The 20,436-nt window shown below is 39.5% G+C and overlaps 5 protein-coding genes across 6 annotated transcripts; 4 read left to right on the plus strand and 1 right to left on the minus strand.

Annotated features, from left to right (window-relative positions):
- Window positions 1-1,430: 1,430 nt before the first annotated feature.
- Window positions 1,431-2,913, plus strand: LOC139301593 (chemerin-like receptor 1). The gene has a single exon (XM_070925029.1). It carries the CDS (start codon window positions 1,431-1,433, stop codon window positions 2,448-2,450), a length of 1,020 nt encoding a protein of 339 aa, XP_070781130.1. The 3' UTR covers window positions 2,451-2,913.
- Window positions 2,914-3,776: 863 nt separating this feature from the next.
- rnf185 (ring finger protein 185) lies at window positions 3,777-7,618 on the plus strand. Of its 2 annotated transcripts, none has more exons than XM_070924740.1 (6): window positions 3,777-4,310; window positions 5,292-5,310; window positions 5,426-5,538; window positions 5,776-5,830; window positions 6,201-6,318; window positions 6,410-7,618. In XM_070924740.1, exons 1-6 carry the CDS (start codon window positions 4,132-4,134, stop codon window positions 6,505-6,507), a joined length of 582 nt encoding a protein of 193 aa, XP_070780841.1. In that variant the 5' UTR covers window positions 3,777-4,131; the 3' UTR covers window positions 6,508-7,618. The 2 variants fall into 2 exon arrangements, with proteins under 2 accessions (XP_070780841.1, XP_070780842.1); XM_070924741.1 differs by having other exon boundaries at window positions 6,413-7,618.
- A 215-nt stretch (window positions 7,619-7,833) lies between these two features.
- Window positions 7,834-10,178, minus strand: LOC139301653 (uncharacterized). The gene is made up of 2 exons (XM_070925093.1): window positions 10,049-10,178; window positions 7,834-8,618 (listed from the first exon to the last, which is right to left on the minus strand). The coding sequence occupies exons 1-2, from the start codon at window positions 10,176-10,178 to the stop codon at window positions 7,909-7,911; spliced, it is 840 nt and encodes a 279-aa protein (XP_070781194.1). The 3' UTR covers window positions 7,834-7,908.
- A 2,972-nt stretch (window positions 10,179-13,150) lies between these two features.
- LOC139300878 (homeobox protein goosecoid-2-like) lies at window positions 13,151-14,076 on the plus strand. Its single transcript, XM_070924044.1, has 3 exons — window positions 13,151-13,373; window positions 13,449-13,708; window positions 13,999-14,076. The coding sequence occupies exons 1-3, from the start codon at window positions 13,151-13,153 to the stop codon at window positions 14,074-14,076; spliced, it is 561 nt and encodes a 186-aa protein (XP_070780145.1).
- A 1,299-nt stretch (window positions 14,077-15,375) lies between these two features.
- On the plus strand, window positions 15,376-19,763 carry ess2 (ess-2 splicing factor homolog). Its single transcript, XM_070924946.1, has 10 exons — window positions 15,376-15,522; window positions 16,516-16,684; window positions 16,850-16,933; window positions 17,142-17,311; window positions 17,535-17,652; window positions 17,782-17,915; window positions 18,099-18,201; window positions 18,335-18,444; window positions 18,547-18,662; window positions 18,853-19,763. Exons 1-10 carry the CDS (start codon window positions 15,376-15,378, stop codon window positions 19,124-19,126), a joined length of 1,425 nt encoding a protein of 474 aa, XP_070781047.1. The 3' UTR covers window positions 19,127-19,763.
- Window positions 19,764-20,436: the final 673 nt, after the last annotated feature.

Raw genomic sequence — 20,436 nt, forward strand, 5'->3', positions numbered from 1 at the left:
ATTATGATATATTAGTATAAAAGGGGCAAGTGAGTACTTTTATTTTTGATACTTTTAATGCTAATAATGATGTACTTTTATTTAGAACAAGCTGTGTGCACTTTTACCTAAGTAAAGGATCTGAATACCACTTCTAAAAAGTCATATGAAACAAATGGAAGTCAGGATGGGGTCTTTAAAGGGATTAAGTATAATTGACGGCTTGTATGAAAATATTATTCTTGCTTGAATCACACAGTTTTGTTGTTTAGTTGCTTTGTGATTATTCTTTTAAAATTCTTTACTCAGCTTTTTTTTGTTACATAACTGCATCATATGATTTTTAGGGAACTACACTTACTTTCAACAATGTCAATGTAAAATGTGACATGAAAAGTTGAATTGCTTCATAAATGAGCAGAATCTGACTACTATGATTATGCAGGCATGTATTTGAGCAGGCATTGGTAGGAATTATGGACCTCCTGGAAGGAAGATGTTTCACTGTTCAATGTTTACACAGAAAATACAGTTGCCTTTACAAAATCCTTTGCCTGCATGGCAGAAAACAATGAGCACCACCACTGTTTCATGGCTTGTGATATGATGGTGATACAATCTCACTGCAAACATGTCATACTTACAGTTGTATGTCTATAGACTTTGCTAATATCTCTTTTAAGGTAAATTCTGATGGACAGATTTGTTTACAAATGATCAGTTTGGTTTTAAAAGCACAGACGTGAGCTATATTTTATGGGCCAAATGTGTAGTCACTATCACAAACATTTCCTTTTTCTTACAGGTTTCCTTTTTCTTACAGGTATGAGCATAATTGAGACATTGGTAATTCTACCATTTTGAGAATGGGTAATGCTGACTCAATTTTGATGTTAACTATGGTTTCCATGTATATATGTTTTTGATTATGTGTGATATTTTATCTTTTCAAATCTTCTCTCGTCACACCCTTGGTTAAGAAATGTAGCTGGTGGTTTTGTGAAGGGGATCTCCTTGGTGAGATTGCAACATTATTTTATAAACTGTTGTAAAACTTGAAATATCCATCTAAAAGCATAGGAAAAACTGTTATTTTAACCTCTGCGACCAAGTGAACCCTCTTAAACTGCTGGAAATGGTCTCACTCACAAACACTATATGGTTACGGTAAGTGAGAAAACATCAGATTCTCATTTATTCCATGACGGATAAACGCTTTCGTCAGTAACACTGCCCAGGAAACAGAAGTGAGAAGTTGCATCCAGTCGCAAGGGTTTCAGGAGGACGACACTTTATAGTGATTGCCTCTACGTTGAGACATAACGTGAGTACTTAAGTTCATTTTATGTTACAAACTAAAATAGATTTTCTTGATACAATTGTGAACTGTTATAATTGTCATAATTTACACTTGTATATGTGGGCTTCATATTTCAGGAAAAGTAACCAGTATGGATGTGGATTATATTGAATATGACGATTACACTCCAGACAATGAAACTGAGAGCAACTACACCACGAGTGGATTACTGAATTTCAGTACGTCTCAGTCTTCTTCAACTCATGTTCTGGTGGCGGTCAGTATCATTATATCTGTTATCGGCCTTGTTGGAAATTCATTAGTGATCTGGATCTGTGGATGGAAAATGAAAAGAACGGTCATCACCATCTGGTACATCAGTCTGGCCATTTCAGACTTTTTGTTCTGTGCTCTTTTGCCCCTGGAAGTATTCTACATGATCACCTCTCACTGGCCTTTCGGACAGGTCTTGTGCAAGCTTACCTCCTCCGCCCTGTTTCTCAACATGTACAGCAGTGTGTTTCTGTTGGTTCTAATCAGCACTGATCGCTGTATAATGATCTCATTTCCTGTGTGGTCACATAACCACAGGACAGTGCGGAAAGCGCTTGGAGTTGTAGTCCTTATGTGGCTCCTTTCTGCACTCCTAACGATGCCCTCACTGATCTTCAGACAAATCACAGTTCATGGCTCAGTCACTCAGTGTTACACCGGCTACATGGACCACTCCAGACACAAGGCGGTGGTGCTGACTCGATTCATCTGTGGGTTCCTGATTCCTTTCCTTATGATTGTGTTCAGCTGCTCGGTGCTTAGTGTGAAGCTGAGAAGCTTGAGTTTGCCCATCAAGTCAACAAAGCCTTACAAAGTCATGGCGGCGCTCATCTTGTCATTTTTCTTCTGCTGGGTCCCCTATCATAGCTTTGTTCTTTTAGAGTTAGACTTGAAGAACCACAGCCTGGATGTACTTAAAACTGGCCTGAAGGTAGGGGCCACCCTGGCTGCAGCAAACAGCTTCATATCCCCAGTTCTCTATGTGTTCATTGGTAATGATTTCAAACAAACTCTAAAGCGGTCTTTGATGTTACAGATAGAGGAGGCAATGGTGGAGGATTTTCGTACAGGTGGGTCTAGGTCTAAGTCAATGGAAGTTATCAAAAATCAAGTTTAAACCTTTGTCATCAATGGCAAGGAGTATTTCACAGTACAGATCATGATTATAGAGCTGGGTTATATTGACAAATCATATGTCATGGCATGTTTAACCTCTTATGTAGATAGTAGGCTATATACTGTACACATGTATGTATCGATGATATATTTAAAATAAAACCTCATTCATATTTAACACAATATAAAATGTTCACATTTGGTCATTTGGACTATGTTGGTATGGATTGGCCATTGACATTAATTCTTGTGTCTTTCAACTTTCCTTTACACTCTATATTATTTGTATTTTTAGATTTTCAGTTTTTTATGTGTGAAAGAATTGCTTGTGTGTTTTTGTGCTGTTGTTTGTACTATGTGCCCTATATTAAATGTTACAAATATGTTTATACTTAACCTTGTTATTATAAATTGATATTTAAAATGTCTAAAGGAAAGTAAACAAATGAATGATGGAAACATTGCTGTCACTTTCTTTTTCAAAGTTCTGTAAATTTCAAACTTCCCTTTAATGTGGCCCTACCAGCAAGCAGTAGTTGTATATTATTGTTGTATTTGTTTTATTTTAAAGTTAATAAATCATATTAAAGCGATTCTTAATTAATATTTCTATATTAACAATGGAAAAAACTAACAGAAAGCAATGTGAAAGGAGTAGCTCGTAGTGACAAATTCACCTGACTACAGTTCCCCTCAGCTCCACTGAGCTTTTCAGTGTCTTTCAGCTCATTGTTTTGGTTTTGCTCACTCTCATCCAGCCTGTTTCCAGCTGCAGCAGCCAGCTGTTTTCTGCGAAAAAGGTCAGACGACTGTACTAGCTGCCCAGCACCAAACGGTTGACAGACTTAGTTAGCTTGCTGGGGAACACAGTCCAGGCTTTAGCAAGTAACGTTAAAGAGCCAACTATTTTTCTCAGAGTTGATGTAGGCTGAAACAGAGCTGAAGTGAGCGAATACTGGGCTTACATTCGCCTAGTTGACAGAAACACGACTCCAAATGAATGATTATGTTGCCTCGTGTCTGATGGATGTGTAAAATAGGCAACTGTTTCCTAAAATGTTAGCCATTTCAACTTTATGTCAATGTTGTTAATTCATGGTAAACATCCCAAATGATACTGATGCTTGATTGGTGGAGCTTCTTGTGCGGGCACCTGATAGGCCTGACTGAGGGCAACAGAACCTCAATCACCCTGTTAGCCACGCCCCCTGCCTCCCCCCATGATCTACTACCGGTTAGTGGTACTGCTGCGGATGTGTGATGCAACCAGCAGTAAGGATATTTCCTCAACTTCCCTCAACAAGTTTTGATTTTACAGTTAGAGAATCACATTCTGATCAACGAAGTGCTGATCAACGCGTTAGTATTTGTTGTTCGTTGCTTTGTATTCGGTTATTCCGTCAAACTCTAAAACTGTCAGTTTCCCCTAGTCTTCTTCGCTTGCTAACGTTAGCAACTCCGTAACAACACCTTTTCTACATGGGAGCTAGCTAGCAGACGGTTGGTTTTATTCGATTTTCCTTTTTTAAGAGCAGTTTGTGTCAAGCTCAATCTCTCGTCGTCTCCTCTTTGTTAACTACAAACCCCCATCCACTGGGCCTCCCTATGTACTTATTTTGAAGCGCTGGGTGCCAGCGGAGTCACCCCACCTGTACCTTCTTGTTGAGTTAATCTATTTTTAAATGGCCACCGCTGCTCCCCCTCCAGCCTCTGGCTCTACTGCGGCCACTGAAAACCCAAGTCCCGGATCCAGCAGCTCGACTGCTGCCGACAGTGGCAACCAGGACAGCACTTTCGAGTGTAACATATGTCTGGACACCGCTAAGGATGCAGTGATCAGCCTGTGTGGACACCTTTTCTGGTAAGAACTACTGTCTGTCACTCATATTTACAGTTTATCATGATAGCCAACCTCAGTAAAGGTATTAAGGCCACAGCTGTAGGACAGTCCAGATCCAGATCAGTCTAACTAATCTTACATTTCATATTATAAGAGGTGAACTGGGTATATTGGTTTTGAAAGCCAACATTTGTAACCAACAACAACAACCATCATCAGGTATATTGCTCATATCTGATTTGTGGAATTTGCATGTTATCTTTACTCTAACAGTAATGGTGTAAACTAATGTTGGTCTATATTTAAAGACCACCAGGCATGTCTGTAAAGCAGAACCTGTTTTGCACTTGCATTAAGACTAAGACATTTACAGAAATGCATAAAATATCAAATATTGGTTGACATTTTGTTCAAAAAGCACGAGCGCTTCTCTAGATCAAAAGCAATGTTTTTTGGTTTTAGGATTTTATTATTTTTTTAATTAAGTTATGATGAGTTAAGATTGCCAGTTTAATGTTTACAAAGGGAAGGCCTAATTCTGTAAAGACAAGCCTGGAGCTGCTGTGTGTGTAAGCAAACATGTTTTGATTTTATCATCTTGTTCACTTCCATGAAAACTTTCCAGTCACTGTAGCCAGGTCCACCCCTTCTCCTATAACTCTAGCCAACTTCTGTCCATTTAGGACAGGTCAGGTCTTTAGCATGTGGTCTGATATCAGTGGTGACTGCCAAATTAGTTTTTCATTTTCAAGATGAATCTCAAAGCAGGAAGCCATTTGTCCTCTGTTTTCCCCTTTCTTTAGTGGCTGAGCTCACTCTCAATTTTCACGAGTGAAGGGATGAATTGTTTTCATTTGTGAACACCGTATACATGGGTGCCATTTTGTGGTAAATGTACATATGTGTCGGTGGTTCGAGGATGCATATAACATTTTACTAATCAAACCTCTTCCCTGTCCAACACCTCAACTCTCATCTTCCTTTGCATCCCCTCTTGATCAGTTGGCCATGCTTGCATCAGGTAAGCCGAACCAATCTTTGTTTTCACTATTGAAATGCCAATGAATGCATTGTTATTTGTGGTATATAACTGATGCAGACAGTCAGGTCCTTAATATCTCTTTGTCTTTATGCAGTGGTTGGAGACCAGACCCAACAGACAAGTGTGTCCAGTGTGTAAAGCTGGCATCAGCCGAGACAAAGTTATCCCCTTATATGGGCGGGGCAGCACAGGTCAACAAGACCCCAGGTGGGTAACTTTGGGTAGTATTGCAGGTCAGGCAGAGTCTAAACTTCATGTATTATGTAATCACAATACTCCTCAGGATTCTCCAGTAGTGAATATGTTCTGTTCACATTTTGTAATGCAACATTTGATACCACTGGTTGAGAGTAATAACTTAAAAAGTTTCTAAAATGTTATGATTGTATAAACAGTGCAAATCAGTGTAATGATGGCTTTATAAAATGTGGTTTTGTTTTATAGAGAAAGAACACCCCCTCGACCACAAGGGCAAAGGCCTGAGCCAGAAAACCGTGGTGTAAGTACTATGCACATGCATATGACTTATATATGCTAATATATGACTTGGTGTTTTTGTGCCAGATCAGTACTTTCTCGATTCCAAACATGTTAGGCAGCTTTATGTCAACTGTTGAGTCACATTCATTTATGATGAAACCATTACATAGGATGATGTAGGTGCTGTAGTGCAAACCTGTGCATTATCCATTAACAAAAGGAGATTTCCCACTGGGATCTATTAGATGTTAAGCACTGAGGTTCAGAGACTCTTGAGAGTGATCACAAATTGCTTTGGCTGTTGCGTCACACCTTTTGTGAATACATGGCTTGACATTAAGAGAATCCACATGCGTCGTCATATTAATGATGAAATGTATGTTTCACAGGGCTTTCAAGGGTTTGGCTTTGGAGATGGGGGTTTCCAAATGTCGTTTGGAATCGGTGCCTTTCCATTTGGCATTTTTGCTACAGCTTTTAACATCAATGATGGAAGACCTCCTCCAGGTATTTATGTTTTACACACTTCACAATGACAACTGTGTCTTTTAAATCAACAACATATCAAATAACGTCTGTTAAACTATTTCCCAAACAGCAGCTCCTGGGACACCGCAGCACATGGATGAACAGTTTCTGTCCCGACTCTTCCTGTTTGTCGCTCTGGTGATTATGTTTTGGCTGCTGATTGCATAAATGCATGGAAAGACAACATCTTGGGGTAACCCAAAAGATCTGACAGAGATGAGACATTATGGCACGTCATCATGGTTTCCACCAATGTGTTTCTGCGTTTTTGGTTCCTTGATTTTGTTTCTCTCCTTGACACAAAGCCATGCGAGTTTGAATGAAGCAGGTTTTTCCAAAATAAAGATATCTGTGCTAATCAACACATTTCAGGGTGAACCACATAAACTTGGTTTCCTAATGTTTGAACTCATTTACACAGTTAATTCTTCTTTATATTTCCTTCACCCAAACTTCATCAGCTAACTGCTTCAAACGTCATGCTGCTTGACATGACTCTCGGTTGTTGGTCTTTTTTTATTTATCAGATGCAGGTTGTTCAGGTGAGAGAAAGTGGAGGAGATCATTCTCGGGGCTCTTTCACATTGCATTCTTCTCAAGTATTGTTTTGCTACTATTGCTGTATTTAAAGATATATTCTTTAACTACTCTACTGCTTAACAAAATAAGACCACCGGTGATTTTTCATTCATACTTCCAATCCCATGTGTTTTATATGGTAATTTCCTTTCGGCTTAGATTTGGCCCGTTACCCTGCCTTGATCCCTATAAACATTTGTTTACTAGTTTTAGTCAGTTGGCCATACTCTTATTGATTGGTCACAGCAGGAAGAGCGGGTGTTACTAACAACATTAATGGTGGCTCTGTTCTATTCAAGTGTCCCAGTAAGCGTTGTGTGTACTAAGAATGTGTTGTTTTTATCTAGTTGTACCTGATCTTACAAATTATGCATCTCATCGGCAAAATGTACCAAAGTCATACACATTTTGTGGAATCAAAACAATGTCATTGTCTCTTTATTTTTGATGAGAGTAAAAAGAAATGTGTTGATGCATGTAAGCAGTTGAAAGATTAATTTATGAAACAGTGTTACTCTCCAACTTGGAAAGTCTTCTTTTTTTTTTGCTCAGTTTTCTGTATGTCACTGTAATTAAATGTAAAATACTGTAGATTATTACAGATTTAAAATGAAGATTGGTTGGTTGAACATGAACCACTTTTCTAAAGGGAATTCCCTCTATTGACAGTAAATCTGTGTAAATAAAGATGTTAATCAAAGTCTGTCTGTTGTCCTATTAAGGTGTAAATCTATTAAGGCTTCATTCTCACATGAGCCTTACTCGTCTAATAAATATGCAAATCAAGACACACCAAAACCAAAGTGGTGTGAAAAAATTAAGCCACTTGCTCAATACTGAGCAAGTTTAGTTATTCTTCATTGTTTCACATGAAAAAGGGATGTACTTCTCAACTCAACCACTTTGTGCTGTAAAAAAAGAATGAAAAATAGATTTTGTGGAAGAGATTTTTAGAAAACAGAATTAAGTACAAAAAAAAGTCAGTTTGGCCTAGTCCTGCGCTTCTGGCTCCGGCTGTTTCTCTTTAGAGTCGGCCTGTGCAACGTTGAACTCCGCCTCATACATAATCTGCTGGATCTTTATTTTTGTCTCGCACCTTTTTTGTGGAGCAAGTCGCTTCAGAGCGGGGACAAAGCTCAGCAGAAACAGTTCGTCCTCATCCCGTGCCCTGTTAGGAAACGATGTGCCATTGTCTTTGACCAGCCATTTTGTTGGGGATGGTGTGCTTTGAGACGGCAGTGAAAGTGGCTCTTGCGTCAGGCGCCGTTTACGTCCAGTTTTGCTGATGGGAGTGATCTGTGGGCCTGATGGCATCTTAGCCAGAACAGCCAGCTGGGCCATCTGCGCGTCTTGAGAAATTGCAGGGAGCTGCGTCACAAACGCTATCTGGGGCTTGAGGTCAGGTTGACTCACAGGGACCTTTGTGATGGGCTGCGGTGTCTTGACTGCCTCAGAAGATGTGGTTTCTCCCTCCACGCTTCCAGATTCGTTGTCAGGATTGTCGTGGTCATCGTCATTGTTGCCACAGATGTCTGCCACTCCACTTCTTGATCCGGTGAAGGGTGCAATAAAATTCATAAGTTGTCTGTATTTCCATCTACTTTGCACAATCTCTCCTTGCTTCTTGCTTTTGATCTCCATTCGGACTTCCTTCAAGTACCGGTCTCTCATGTTCTTCCATTTTCTTTTACACTCCTCAGCTAGAAAAGTAAAATATCAGAGGGTAAGAAGCAAGAAATAACAATTCTGTTGATACAATACAACAATGTGGCTACAATAAAAATATTTTTTCCATAAAATGACATTTTGTGCAGATGAGTAGTCTGCTGCCCAGATGTTTACATGTTATGTGCTGTCAATTGTAATTGGCGATTAAACTGCCAATTATTTTTTTGATTAATGGATTCATTGTTCAGTCTATAAAATTCCAGAGGTGATATCTTTTTCAAATTGCTTGTTTTGACGGTCCAGAACCCAAATATATTCAATTGACTATACAATAAGACAAAAAAGAGTAAATCCTCACAATTGAGAAGTTGGAACAAAGTATTGTTTTGTATTTCCCTTGAAAATTTGTTAAATTATTAACTGATTATAATAATTTTGATTAATTTTATGTTGACTTGTTAATCAACTAATCGTTTCACCTCTACAGGTGATTATACTATAGTATGCATACCATATGGCTTAAAACTGAACAATACTCTGAAGCCGCTAAAATCATAGTTGAATTTACACCTCCTGGAAGTTTTACCAAAAAACTGAACGTTATATTATAATCTTCCTAAAAGTAGAATTTGTGGCTGACCTGTTGTATTGGATTACAATAAATTGTAACGGTGAACCTAATGGAGTGGCCAGAGTGTTTATAATGGGGTATTAAATATAGCAATATAATATAACACTACTTTATGAAAGTAAAAGTGAAAGTAAAATATTATGCTTTAATTATAAATCTTAATCAAGTTACACAAGGAAAGGCTTAAGGTAATTCTCTATTATTTCTTTTATATTGGTCTTGCTTCGCCACGGAGGTCATTGTTCCGTCATCCGTGTAATGTGCCGCCCCATCATTGACCATGTCTCCCTGCACCTGATGATATTTCAGGCTGGGGGCCTCCGTGCCCTCGCTCTGACGTGTTTTATCCAACACACCGTGGTGCTGCCGCCGACGACGCTACCACGAGTCTCCGACAAGCTTTCGGTTTACATGGAGCTCGCGGTGTTAACGAGGGAGACGAAATGCACGCGGCTCGGTATATACAGCGAGTCCGTGACGCTGAGCATGTTTCCTCCCCCGCCGTGTCGTGTGAGACACGCGGCTGGCGGCGCAGTGGCAGAGCCGAACCGTGCCGTCCGGTGCAGCGCGGCCTACGGCGTGCGAGCTGCGGCTGCTACCGCTAGCACGGTGCGCGCGGCTGCATCCACACCACCGGGCTGCACTCGCGCTGTTAAAAAAAAAAAAAAAAAGCTACAAGTTCGCCTGCAGGCATGTGACACACCTCTGTCTCCCAGAAACACCTAATGTTTTCACATGTCTGTCTGTTTAGTCGCACACACCAACAGCGGCTAAGCAAATAATAACTGGCAGTAAAGTTGTGATAAACAAAAAAAACAATCAAACACTCACATGGGAGACCCAGTACGATACTGATGCTTCTCCAGGCATTTGCCCGACTTTCCGTGCAGCGGTAATTCGGCAAAGTAACATTGTACAGCTCTGGGTAATTATATACAGCCAATATTAACTTCTCGTCCATTTTGCCCTACTGCTGTGTCTGTGCTGCGCGGACGCGGAAGCGGCAGTCTTCTCCCGCCTTTTCCGCCTAGCTTCTGCCCCAACGCGAGTTATCGCGAGTGGCGGGCTGCCTGCCGCGCTGTGTCGCTCTGCCGTTCAACGGTGGGCATTGTAGTCTTTTGTCACAGGGGGGCGCACGACTCTGCACTGGCCTCCATTACGGCCCTGCTCTATTGTGAGGTTAAAGTAAATATAATCCATATAAATCTCTGGAGTCACCGCAACCACCCATAAATGACATACCATATAAGGTTGTTATTAAACCTTTTTTGATTACTGTCATGATGTAACTGTTTGTAGATTACCTTCAGAAAGTCAGAATTAGTGTAGTGTAGTGTAGTGTAGAGGCACACACCATGCTAAATGGCATGTGATAGAGAAACTTGAATCAATACATATCAACATATATTGGAAGTCTTGCTCATCAAAACTGATCTTAATACGTTAAAAGAAGATTTAAACAAAAAAAAAGGTTAAAAGGTTAAAAACGGTTTTACATAATATAGGACTTATACAGACTTAGAAAAGTGGATTGAGAAAATATACATACTGGCATTTGTGAAGGACTGTTTGTCTTCCTCCTTTGGGGTTTAAATATAGCACCACTCCTGTAAAATATATCTGTATCAGTATATCTGTTGAGTGTACTGTATATTTTCATTTAAGTAACATAAACATAGGCTACTTATGGTCACTATGAGTTCAACACCACCTTAAAGTTCAGAAAGCCTGCAGGGTGACGTTGAAGCCAGACAAATTAAACACCAGATCCCAGAGCTCATTTTCAGATTCCAGGGGAAAGATATGAGAGAGAAACATAATATTTATATTTACACAGCCATCAGATACCAGAGTGGTTTTCTTGATTCTTCAGGGTATCCACTATCTGACATGTGTTTTCTGAGCCTTCAACAGTTCCCGCGTGTCCCTCCACAGGCTCACACACAAGCAAGTTTGGAGGAAACACAGAGAGGAAGGTTGATCCTCTGCATTTCCTGGTCACACAGCTGCAATCTCTGATTCCCCAGGACGTTTTGGGCCCTGGTCCAGCAGCAAACAGAGACACTGAGCCTTTTTTCACACGTGAATACTCTGATGCCATGTGGGGTTCTCTGCTCATTTATCAGCTGTATACAACATGTCAGCGTGTGGGTGTATCTGTAATCCCGTATCTCCTGTCTGAATTGTACTGATCTGATTTGTGTCCTTTATTTTTCTCCCACTGACCTGCTGTTTGAGAAGTCATTTGATGTGTCTGATCCCAACACATAACCTAAATGGGCGCATTAGTCAATGGGAATAATACTGAAATGAATCTCAGCACCATCAGAACAATTACAGTTCTGCATTATAACCGCGTAATATTTCCCAGAAATTACTGTCCTCAAAATGCAGTGTCACATCACGATAAGGCAGAGAGGCAATTACAATTTCTTTTTCAGCCTCTGCCTGGCATTGACGTGCTTTTTTCTCACACTACATCTGATCTGGTGTTTGGTTGGCTTTTGTTTTTGGGGAGTGAAAGAGTAAAATAAATCATCTGCTCAGTATTGTCCCCTTTATATGTCACTTCAGGTTGTGTATTTGTAGGGTAGTAGTGGGCCTTGTAAAATCAAATGGTGCTGAATGGAACCATTTCTTATGTTGATAACATTTCCAGGTAAAAATCACATTAAATTGAAGAGAGCAGTCCAAACAGCTGCTGACAAATCAAGAAAAGCTGTATCAGCCATGGGGTAGTGGTGGCTTTTCTTTACTTTACCTCTTGTACCAAATATTTCTCTTGCAACAACAAAATGAACCTTTATCATTCTAATCCCCAGTAATGAATTTTGAACAGCTTGAACCGATGTGGATGTGGTACAATTCCTTCTATTGAGAACCACAATAACAGCAGATAGCAATCTCGCATGCTCCGCAAACTATACATCAACAATCTTGGCGCTATTAAACCCAAGTGAAAAGGATGGGATGGTGTTTATTGTTATCTGTTTTCAAAAGCCCTTATAAGAGGAGCTTAAGACAGATTGTGGAAATCCATTAATTCTCTGAGAAAAAAAAAAGGTGTATTGCCTTGTATGAAATCACAGGATTTGTTGGGGAGGGTGAATTTAACCTGTAATAGCTTTACCTCAGCTGTGCACATTGTCAGAGGAGTGAGACTGCACCACACAGATAAGACACATGATGCATGATTGCGAATACAAACCACATTTCCTGAATTTACCCTCTGCGTTTGTGTTTATCTGTAGTGAGTAATACATACAAATCTATTAGTGTCAGCACACACGTCACTGGCAAGATGAATCATTTGTTCATCTGCAACTGCCTAATGACTGTGTGTAATTAGTATGCATTGTTGTTGTCAGCGTCGCTTCAACTTGTGTCATTCACTAAGGATATCTACTAATTTGCAAAAGATCATTTGTTGATAAAGCTAAATAGGAAAGTGACATTATGAAATAAGTTTAAGAGCTAATCCACAGATTCGGCATACACAAGTCTCTGGCCACACTAAAAAAAAAACGTTCATCTTTAAATCCAGGTTTCTAATACCAAGCAATCCCCTTTTCTCTAAAACCTCAACAATAAGGATCTTAGGAGCTCTCCACTTCTCATTTTATGCAGTGAAATCTGATTTCTTTTGGAGAAAGGAATGAGGCAAGATTAACTGAATCTGCTGTCCTCCCTAACCTCTTCACAAAACTGCCCAGATTAGCTAGGAATTAAGTTTCAACCGTTTTATGTGTCTGGTCCATAGGGGGGATTATAGTTTTACTATTTTTTTGCCTCCCAATTTCACTATAAGGGCCTGACACGCTGTTGTAGAGAGAGGAGAAGCAGAAAAGCAGCTGAGCCTGAACTATCGGAAAGTGTTGTGTGTCAATATCCCGTGATCATCACTGCTTGTGTTTTATTGGAATTTCTGTGGAAATGGACGGACTGATCAGGATGGAGAGACAAAAGTTTCCTTTCACTATTGAAAACATACTGAGCAAATATCCAAACAGTAATGAAGACAGATGGCCATGTGGACTTAAAGAGAAGGCAGTGAGTCCAGTTGGAGGCCAGGTGGAGACTTTGCATCGTGCCTGCCTGTGCTGCTGCTACTGCTCCCACTGTGGAGACATATTCCAGACTGATTTCATTCATGAAGGTAAGACCAAACACATGCTCTTTATAAGAAGAGTCACCTCTGTTGACACGCGCTTTAAACTGGTTTTGACTTCAGTGACCTCCCTGCTCCTCCCTGCAGCCTGTCAGTACGGGTGGCCCCCAGCGATGCTCACGGACCCTTGCAGGCTGGGAGACGCTCACAGAGAGGAGCAGTCGCCCGGTCAGGTGCAGAGGCGAACCAGACGTCACCGTACTATTTTCACAGAGGAGCAGCTGAACGCACTGGAGGAGCTGTTCCTGCAGAACCAGTATCCAGATGTGAACACAAGGGAGAAACTAGCACAGCACACTCACTTGAGAGAAGAAAGAGTTGAGGTAAGACGGCTGTCCCACATTCAGCCTTTCAACAAATAATAGTCCAGTTGTGCTAGCTGTGGCAGATGAAGGAAGTGTAAATAATTCATTTGATATGATAGCGCTGGATTTTAACCTAAACTCTAGTCAATTTTTCTTGTTTTAATTATATGTGTGTTGATAATGGTGTCCAATGCTTTTCTACTTGTTTATTTAAATGTGAATACACAAGGTGCAAATTATATAAGTATAGCATATCATGAAACAATGAAATGACAACTTAATAACATGACCTTTTTTTCTGCTGATAGGTTTGGTTTAAAAACCGAAGAGCAAAGTGGAGGCGTCAGAAAAGACTATCGTTTGGTGTGGGAAACACAGAAAACTAAATTTTGTACTGTATATATGGACCACAGCATTGAAAAACAGAGTGATTGTATGTGTGCTTGAGTTACAAAATGATTTTTTGCTATTATTCAAATATAAAATATAATACACAGACAGAAAAATAGACAAACTCTTTAGGTTAGTCAAATCATGTGACTGTAGACAGTTTCGTAGCCTATTTGTAAATCTGATTGGTTGAGTGCATAATAGAAGAACTGGCAGTATATGCTAATACTAATCCTGAAAGTTAAATCTTGAATCTATTAATGGATTGTTACAGTTTGCACTGATTGTGGAAAAAAAGTGTCCTTGAGAATAAATAAAGTTGTTTTGAGAGAGGAACTTTTTTTTGTACAAGCCATAACACATCCAAGCTCCATCCAAGAGTCAGACCAATTTAAAAGCTGACATGCAGTGAACACATCAGATAAGAAGTTAAATATTCCACTTTATTTAAACATTGTTAGCTCAAAAACTCCTCCATACAGTTTTGTGTGTAGGTTTTTCCAGTAACTTTCATCTAACAGATCTCCATATCAGTGATCAGTAGTCAGTTTAAAGCACTGATCATCAGTCTGGGGGCTCAGGAGATAATTAGTGGAGTCACAAGTAATTTCTGGGTTAGAATATATAGTATTTATTCTGTAGGTGGGCAGATAACAGGAATCAGAGTGAAACCTCTGGGTATTACTTGGTAGGTTAAATACAAAATATATAATTATTTTTATTATAAATGCACCATGGTTTTATATTCATAATAGTTTTTGTAAAAAGCGTTTAAAATATAATACACCGATTCCTTTACTGGGTAATATTAGTACTGCATTCTGAAGTGAGTAGATCGGACCTAAAACACTTGATTGAAATATTATTACACTGAAAAACACTTTTTTATCTTTATGTTATAGTAATCATTAACTTGGACGTCTTCAATTCGCCTCCCCTTCATACCAACACTGATTATTATTATTTATAATTACACTAGAAATTTCTTTCTTTTTTTAAACTGAAAATTTCCTGAGACGCAGTAAACTTCCGGTGACGTCATATTCCAGAGTGTACGTGCTACGTTGTTTTTACGCTGTCCTAAAGTTAGCTTACGGTAACTAGTTAGCTAGCTAACTGGTTAAAATTAGTGACGTTCACATAGGCTTGAGTGTCTAGTTATATACGGTGTGCTTAAAATACTTAAACTGTGATTCTCAAGTGCAAAAGCCGCCTTCCGTTTCGATTCAGTCGGTGTTTGTCGTAGAAGGATCGCCGTTAGCCGTTAGCCTAGGAGGCTAATAACACGGTCCACAATGGAGGGCAGCGCCAGCGTGAGGAAATCGCTTTTCGGGACCCTAGTCCCTTCAGCGGTCACAACAGTGGCTATCCTACAACAACCCGAGGAGAATGACAAAGGGAAGCTGAAGAGAAAGGTTCTTGATGAAGAGGAGTACATTGAGGTAACGTTAGCTAAATGATACGACCAAGGGACGGGCTGTCAGCAGTCATCAGACAACAGCAGTGCTGCGTTAGCTCGGTTAATGCTAGCAAAGACAGTTTAAGAGGTTAATTATTTAGTGTAACAAACACTACTTTTGGTGTTAAGCCCTATGTGTTTTGTAATTAGGGATTGAGTCATTTACAAGAACTCTTTAGTGCCCTTGTGCTTGTAGAAAAGTGACGTTTCAAATCAGAAGAAACCTACCCCACCTCCTGTTTCTTTTAGGAGTAATTTAAAATGTGATGTGAGTTATAGCATAGTAATGATAAGAGACCAGACAAGGTCTTGGATTTTTGGCTATTGGCAATTTTGGCATTAATATTATTTATATTATGTTTTGTCATATTATGGTATCAGGCTCAACAATATCCGTTATCCTGCTCTATCACATGATACCATCTTGTTGAGCTGAAACTATTACTTGGACAGAGAAATAGCAGGCTTCTATATTGATAATCGAATCGTCTTTAAGTAAATTTCCAATCAAAACAGCAATAAGTTATCGGCTAGTAGTTTCTCCAATGTTGGGATTTGCAGCGTTTCTCTGTTTTATGTCATTATAGATTAGATATCCTTCGGTTTTGAACTGTCAGTCAGACAAAAACAAGACATTTTAAAAAGTATTGGGGTCTGAGAAATTGTGATCTCTGTGAAGAAATTGTATTTCTCTATTTTCTGACATTTCATAGACCAAAGGATCAATCCATTAATCACGAGAATATTCTGCAGATGAATCAATAGTTAAAGTAACGGTTAGTTGCTGCCCTACCATCCTATTTTGTTTTGGGCACCAGCAAGTCAAGTAAATATGCCAGATTGAATAAAAGTGAGACTTGCCTGGGAAATACATTTCAATGTTGTAATTGTTTTTTGTTGTTCTATAATAGCAAAGATCATGTCCTTATCTTCCTGTGTCCAAAGTCAAATGTATCTACCTGTCTACTTCTAACAGAGTTTAGAGAAAATCATCCAGAGGGACTTCTTCCCAGATGTCACTAAATTGCAAGCGCAGAAGGACTATCTTGAAGCAGAGGAAAGTGGTGACCTAGGGAGAATGAGAGAGATATCCATCCGATATGGATCATCTTTGACTAAGTCTACACCACGGTCTTCTGCACCCTGTGAGTAACATGAGTGAAATTGAACACTGTGTTTTCGTGTTGTTATACCTTATTAACAGAAAGGACACCCTGTGTTTGTTTGCTTCTACATGTCAGTGATTTTTTTTTACAAGTCTGAATGCACTTTACACCTATTTCTTTCCGTCATCCTCTTTTGTATGTAAGATGTGACACCGGCCAGCTTTGAGACGCCAGTGGGCCGCTCAGGGTCTCCCTCTTCCACTCATGGCAGTAAAGGTTTAGATGGGGGTAAGTATCCCGTTTAAAATGATGCACAGATAACATAACATACTGCTCTTAGCTTTATTTGTGTGATTATATAAACTCACAGATCTGTGTCTTTAAAACTATTTGTTGCGACTTATCTAAATCATGTTTGGCAGTAATACTCTAATGAATGGACTTACAAATGGTTAACAGTAATTTAATCCAATTTTTATCGTTGTTTTGTTTCTAGAGAGCAAGGATGATGACAAGGAAGAGAAAGAGCTGCCCTGTCTGGATCGTTTCCTTGCTAAAAATACCAGCGAGGATAATGCATCATTTGAGCATATAATGGATCTGGCAGAAGACAAGGAGAAGCTGAGGCACGCCTGGTTATATGAGGCTGAGGCTGAATTCAAACAGGTATGTATGCACAGAGTTATAAGCTTTTGTTAAATTCAAAGCAAATATATGAAATTACAGATGTGCTGATCATAGAATTAGAAACCCCATCTTTGATGGTTATGAGGGTTGCATGATTTTGTTTGAAGTTGCAGTTGATCAGTCAGTCAGATGAGTATTAAAACATTGGTTAACCCCTGGACTACATTGAAAACATTTCTTAACTCTTTTCACTGTTTTTCAGCGCCATGAGGAGAACCTTGCCCTACCATCAGTAGAGAAAGCAGCACTTGAATGTGTCAAAGCTGGACTTGAGACATGGGAGTACAAAGCAAAGAATGCCTTGATGTATTATCCAGAGGGTAAGAAGACCAAACTTGGATTTCTTTCTTTCTTTCTTTTTTATAGATATAAATCCCTATTGAAGTCATGTAATTGGTCAAATGAAGCTGTGGAGAAAGAGTTTTATGTGTTTTCTTTTTTTAAATCAGGTGTTAAAGACGATGATGCTTTATTTAAGAAGCCACGGGAGGTAGTTCACAAGAACACACGCTTTGCTGGAGACCCATTCAGCAAGGCTCTTAACAAAAGCCAGATTCAGCAGGCTGCGGCCCTCAATGCACAGGTAAAATTTAGGAACATGGTATATAAAAACCAGGAGGAAGGCATGATGTTGTTGTTTTGTTTTTGCCTGAATGTGCCTGGTGCTTGTGCATGAATTGTCTCTGCATGGCAGTCTATTCTTCAGTTGAAGTGTTAATTCATGAATGATGAATGATGTTGCTGATGTATGTCATTTTCTATCCAGTTCAAACAGGGTAAAGTAGGACCTGATGGGAAAGAGCTCATCCCACATGAATCCCCAACCGTGAATGGATATGGTTTTGAAACGATGCCTTCCCCTGCACCTGGTAGGTCTTAAAATCCTCCTCAACGTAGTAACAGTTCTGAGACAGATGAAACTAAATGTTGCCTTAAATGACTGATTGAATAACTCTTCCTACATTTGGATTGGATTTCTGAAAGCTGTCGTTGTCCCCTCAGGTATGGCTGAGTCGCCTCTGATGACCTGGGGTGAGATCGAGAGCACCCCGTTTCGTCTGGATGGATCAGACAGCCCATATGTTGAGAGGAATCATGGTCCATCATTTAAGGTACTGAACCTTCAGTGGTAGCTGTAATGATTTGTTAATCATTCATTTTTAATGATATTAAGTTGTAAAATGTTGACATTTAATAAATGTTGTTTGTAAAAGATACCAGAACCAGGAAGACGAGAGAGGCTGGGTTTAAAGATGGCCAATGAAGCTGCCGCTAAAAACCGCGCAAAGAAGCAGGAGGCCTTGCGAAAGGTCACGGAGAACCTTGCAAGGTAAAGACATTTGACCTTCTGCAATCTTGATTATATCTTCTTCTACAAGTAACAACAGCTTACTGCATCTGTCAACTCCTCTCTTTGAAAGGGGAAAGCTTACATTCTAAATTATTTTAGACTAGTTTTCTTTATTGAAGGAATTGCCACTGTTATAAACTAACTGACCACATCAATCTTTGTGTTTCAGTCTTACGCCTAAAGGTCTGAGCCCTGCCCTCACCCCCGCCCTGCAGAGGCTCGTAAATCGGACGTCTAGCAAATACACGGACAAAGCACTACGAGCAAGTTACACCCCATCGCCCTCACATAGAGTCTGCAAGTCTCCCTTCGGGGGCCCGTCCACTCCCTCAGGAACGCCAACACCAAACAAAGCCAAGACGCCGAGCTCTCAGGACCTTACATCACTCACAGACAATCTGCTGCAACTTCCCAAGAGACGGAAAGCCTCAGACTTTTTCTAAGTAAGAGAAGCTGTTCTCTGCTGGGATTGTACAAAACAGACTCATAATAAACTCTCCAGACCCAGTTTTCTCATATTAAAGAGCACATCTTTCAGCTGGATGACTGGATGAAGAAATGTACAGAGGACTGGAGACTTTCTATGGATTTATTTGTTACATTTTTACACAGATGGGGTCATGTACATCCCTGTGAAATACATATTTGTGTCCAAATATGTGTCTATTTAATTACTTGTTGATCTTATTTTTTGTATTTTGTTTATCCCAAATTCAAGGTTTCATAGATTTTTGTACAGCTGTTTCCACTCATCATACATACAATTGAGATTTCAACGCATAGCATCCAGTAGCTCTCGTCTCCATACATGCTGCCATGACATTTCAGTGTTTGTCTCTGCAGCATAGAAATGCCTCAAAGTGATAAATAACGTTTGGTTACCTTACAACAGGTTTCCCCAACGTCACACTTTTGTGTTGGTGTTAAAAATAGAAAAAAAACACTGGGCTTCAGTTAGACAGCTCACTGATTGTCAGTGTAAATTATGAATGTTTCTTTTTGCCACTAGATCTTCTTAATTTAAAGTTGAAAAAGTTTAGCAGGATCATACAACTGTACAACCCTTTTCTTAAAATGTAATTAAATTGGACATTTTTTATTAAACTTCATCTCCAAAAGAGCATAATTCAGTGTATCACCAGATGACATCCTTGTCAATAGTTCTGTTCTACCTCCTACTGGTGGTAGAACAACAATAACTTTATACCTCTCCTTTTTTTCGAGCAAGCTTCAAATGTACAGGTCTAGGCATATTGTTCTGTGTTTGACAGCGACGACAGCTAGAAATAAACCCACATGCCCTCAGTGTGTTTTTTGTAGCATTAGAGGTTACAGGGTCCCCTAAAGACTTACAAGATTCATCATCTAATGAGGTTGCCCTGTTGTTAGGGGAAGTCAACACACACGCTGCAGCTTGATTTACAACTTCACCTTTTCAGGGGAGTCATGGTTCACAAGTCAGTGTTTTCATAGCCAGAGGTGTTATCCAGGAGTGGGTCAAACATAATTTTAACTCAGTTGTGGACATAATACGTACACAAACCTTTTAGTACATTCAATTTTAGTACTATTTTTAGTTTCTTTCTTGTAAGAAAATGTGTCCACTTTGATTTGGGTCCCATCACAAAAGCATTTAAAAGATAGGTTTGCATTTTGTTAAATAATACCCACATGTCCATATGTACATGACTTATATGTAATGTAGTGTACTGTACTTAAAGCCTGAAAACTGGTGTGAAGACCTAAGATATAT

Source organism: Enoplosus armatus, chromosome 18 (assembly GCF_043641665.1).
Source record: "Enoplosus armatus isolate fEnoArm2 chromosome 18, fEnoArm2.hap1, whole genome shotgun sequence".
Lineage (NCBI taxonomy): Eukaryota > Metazoa > Chordata > Actinopteri > Centrarchiformes > Enoplosidae > Enoplosus > Enoplosus armatus.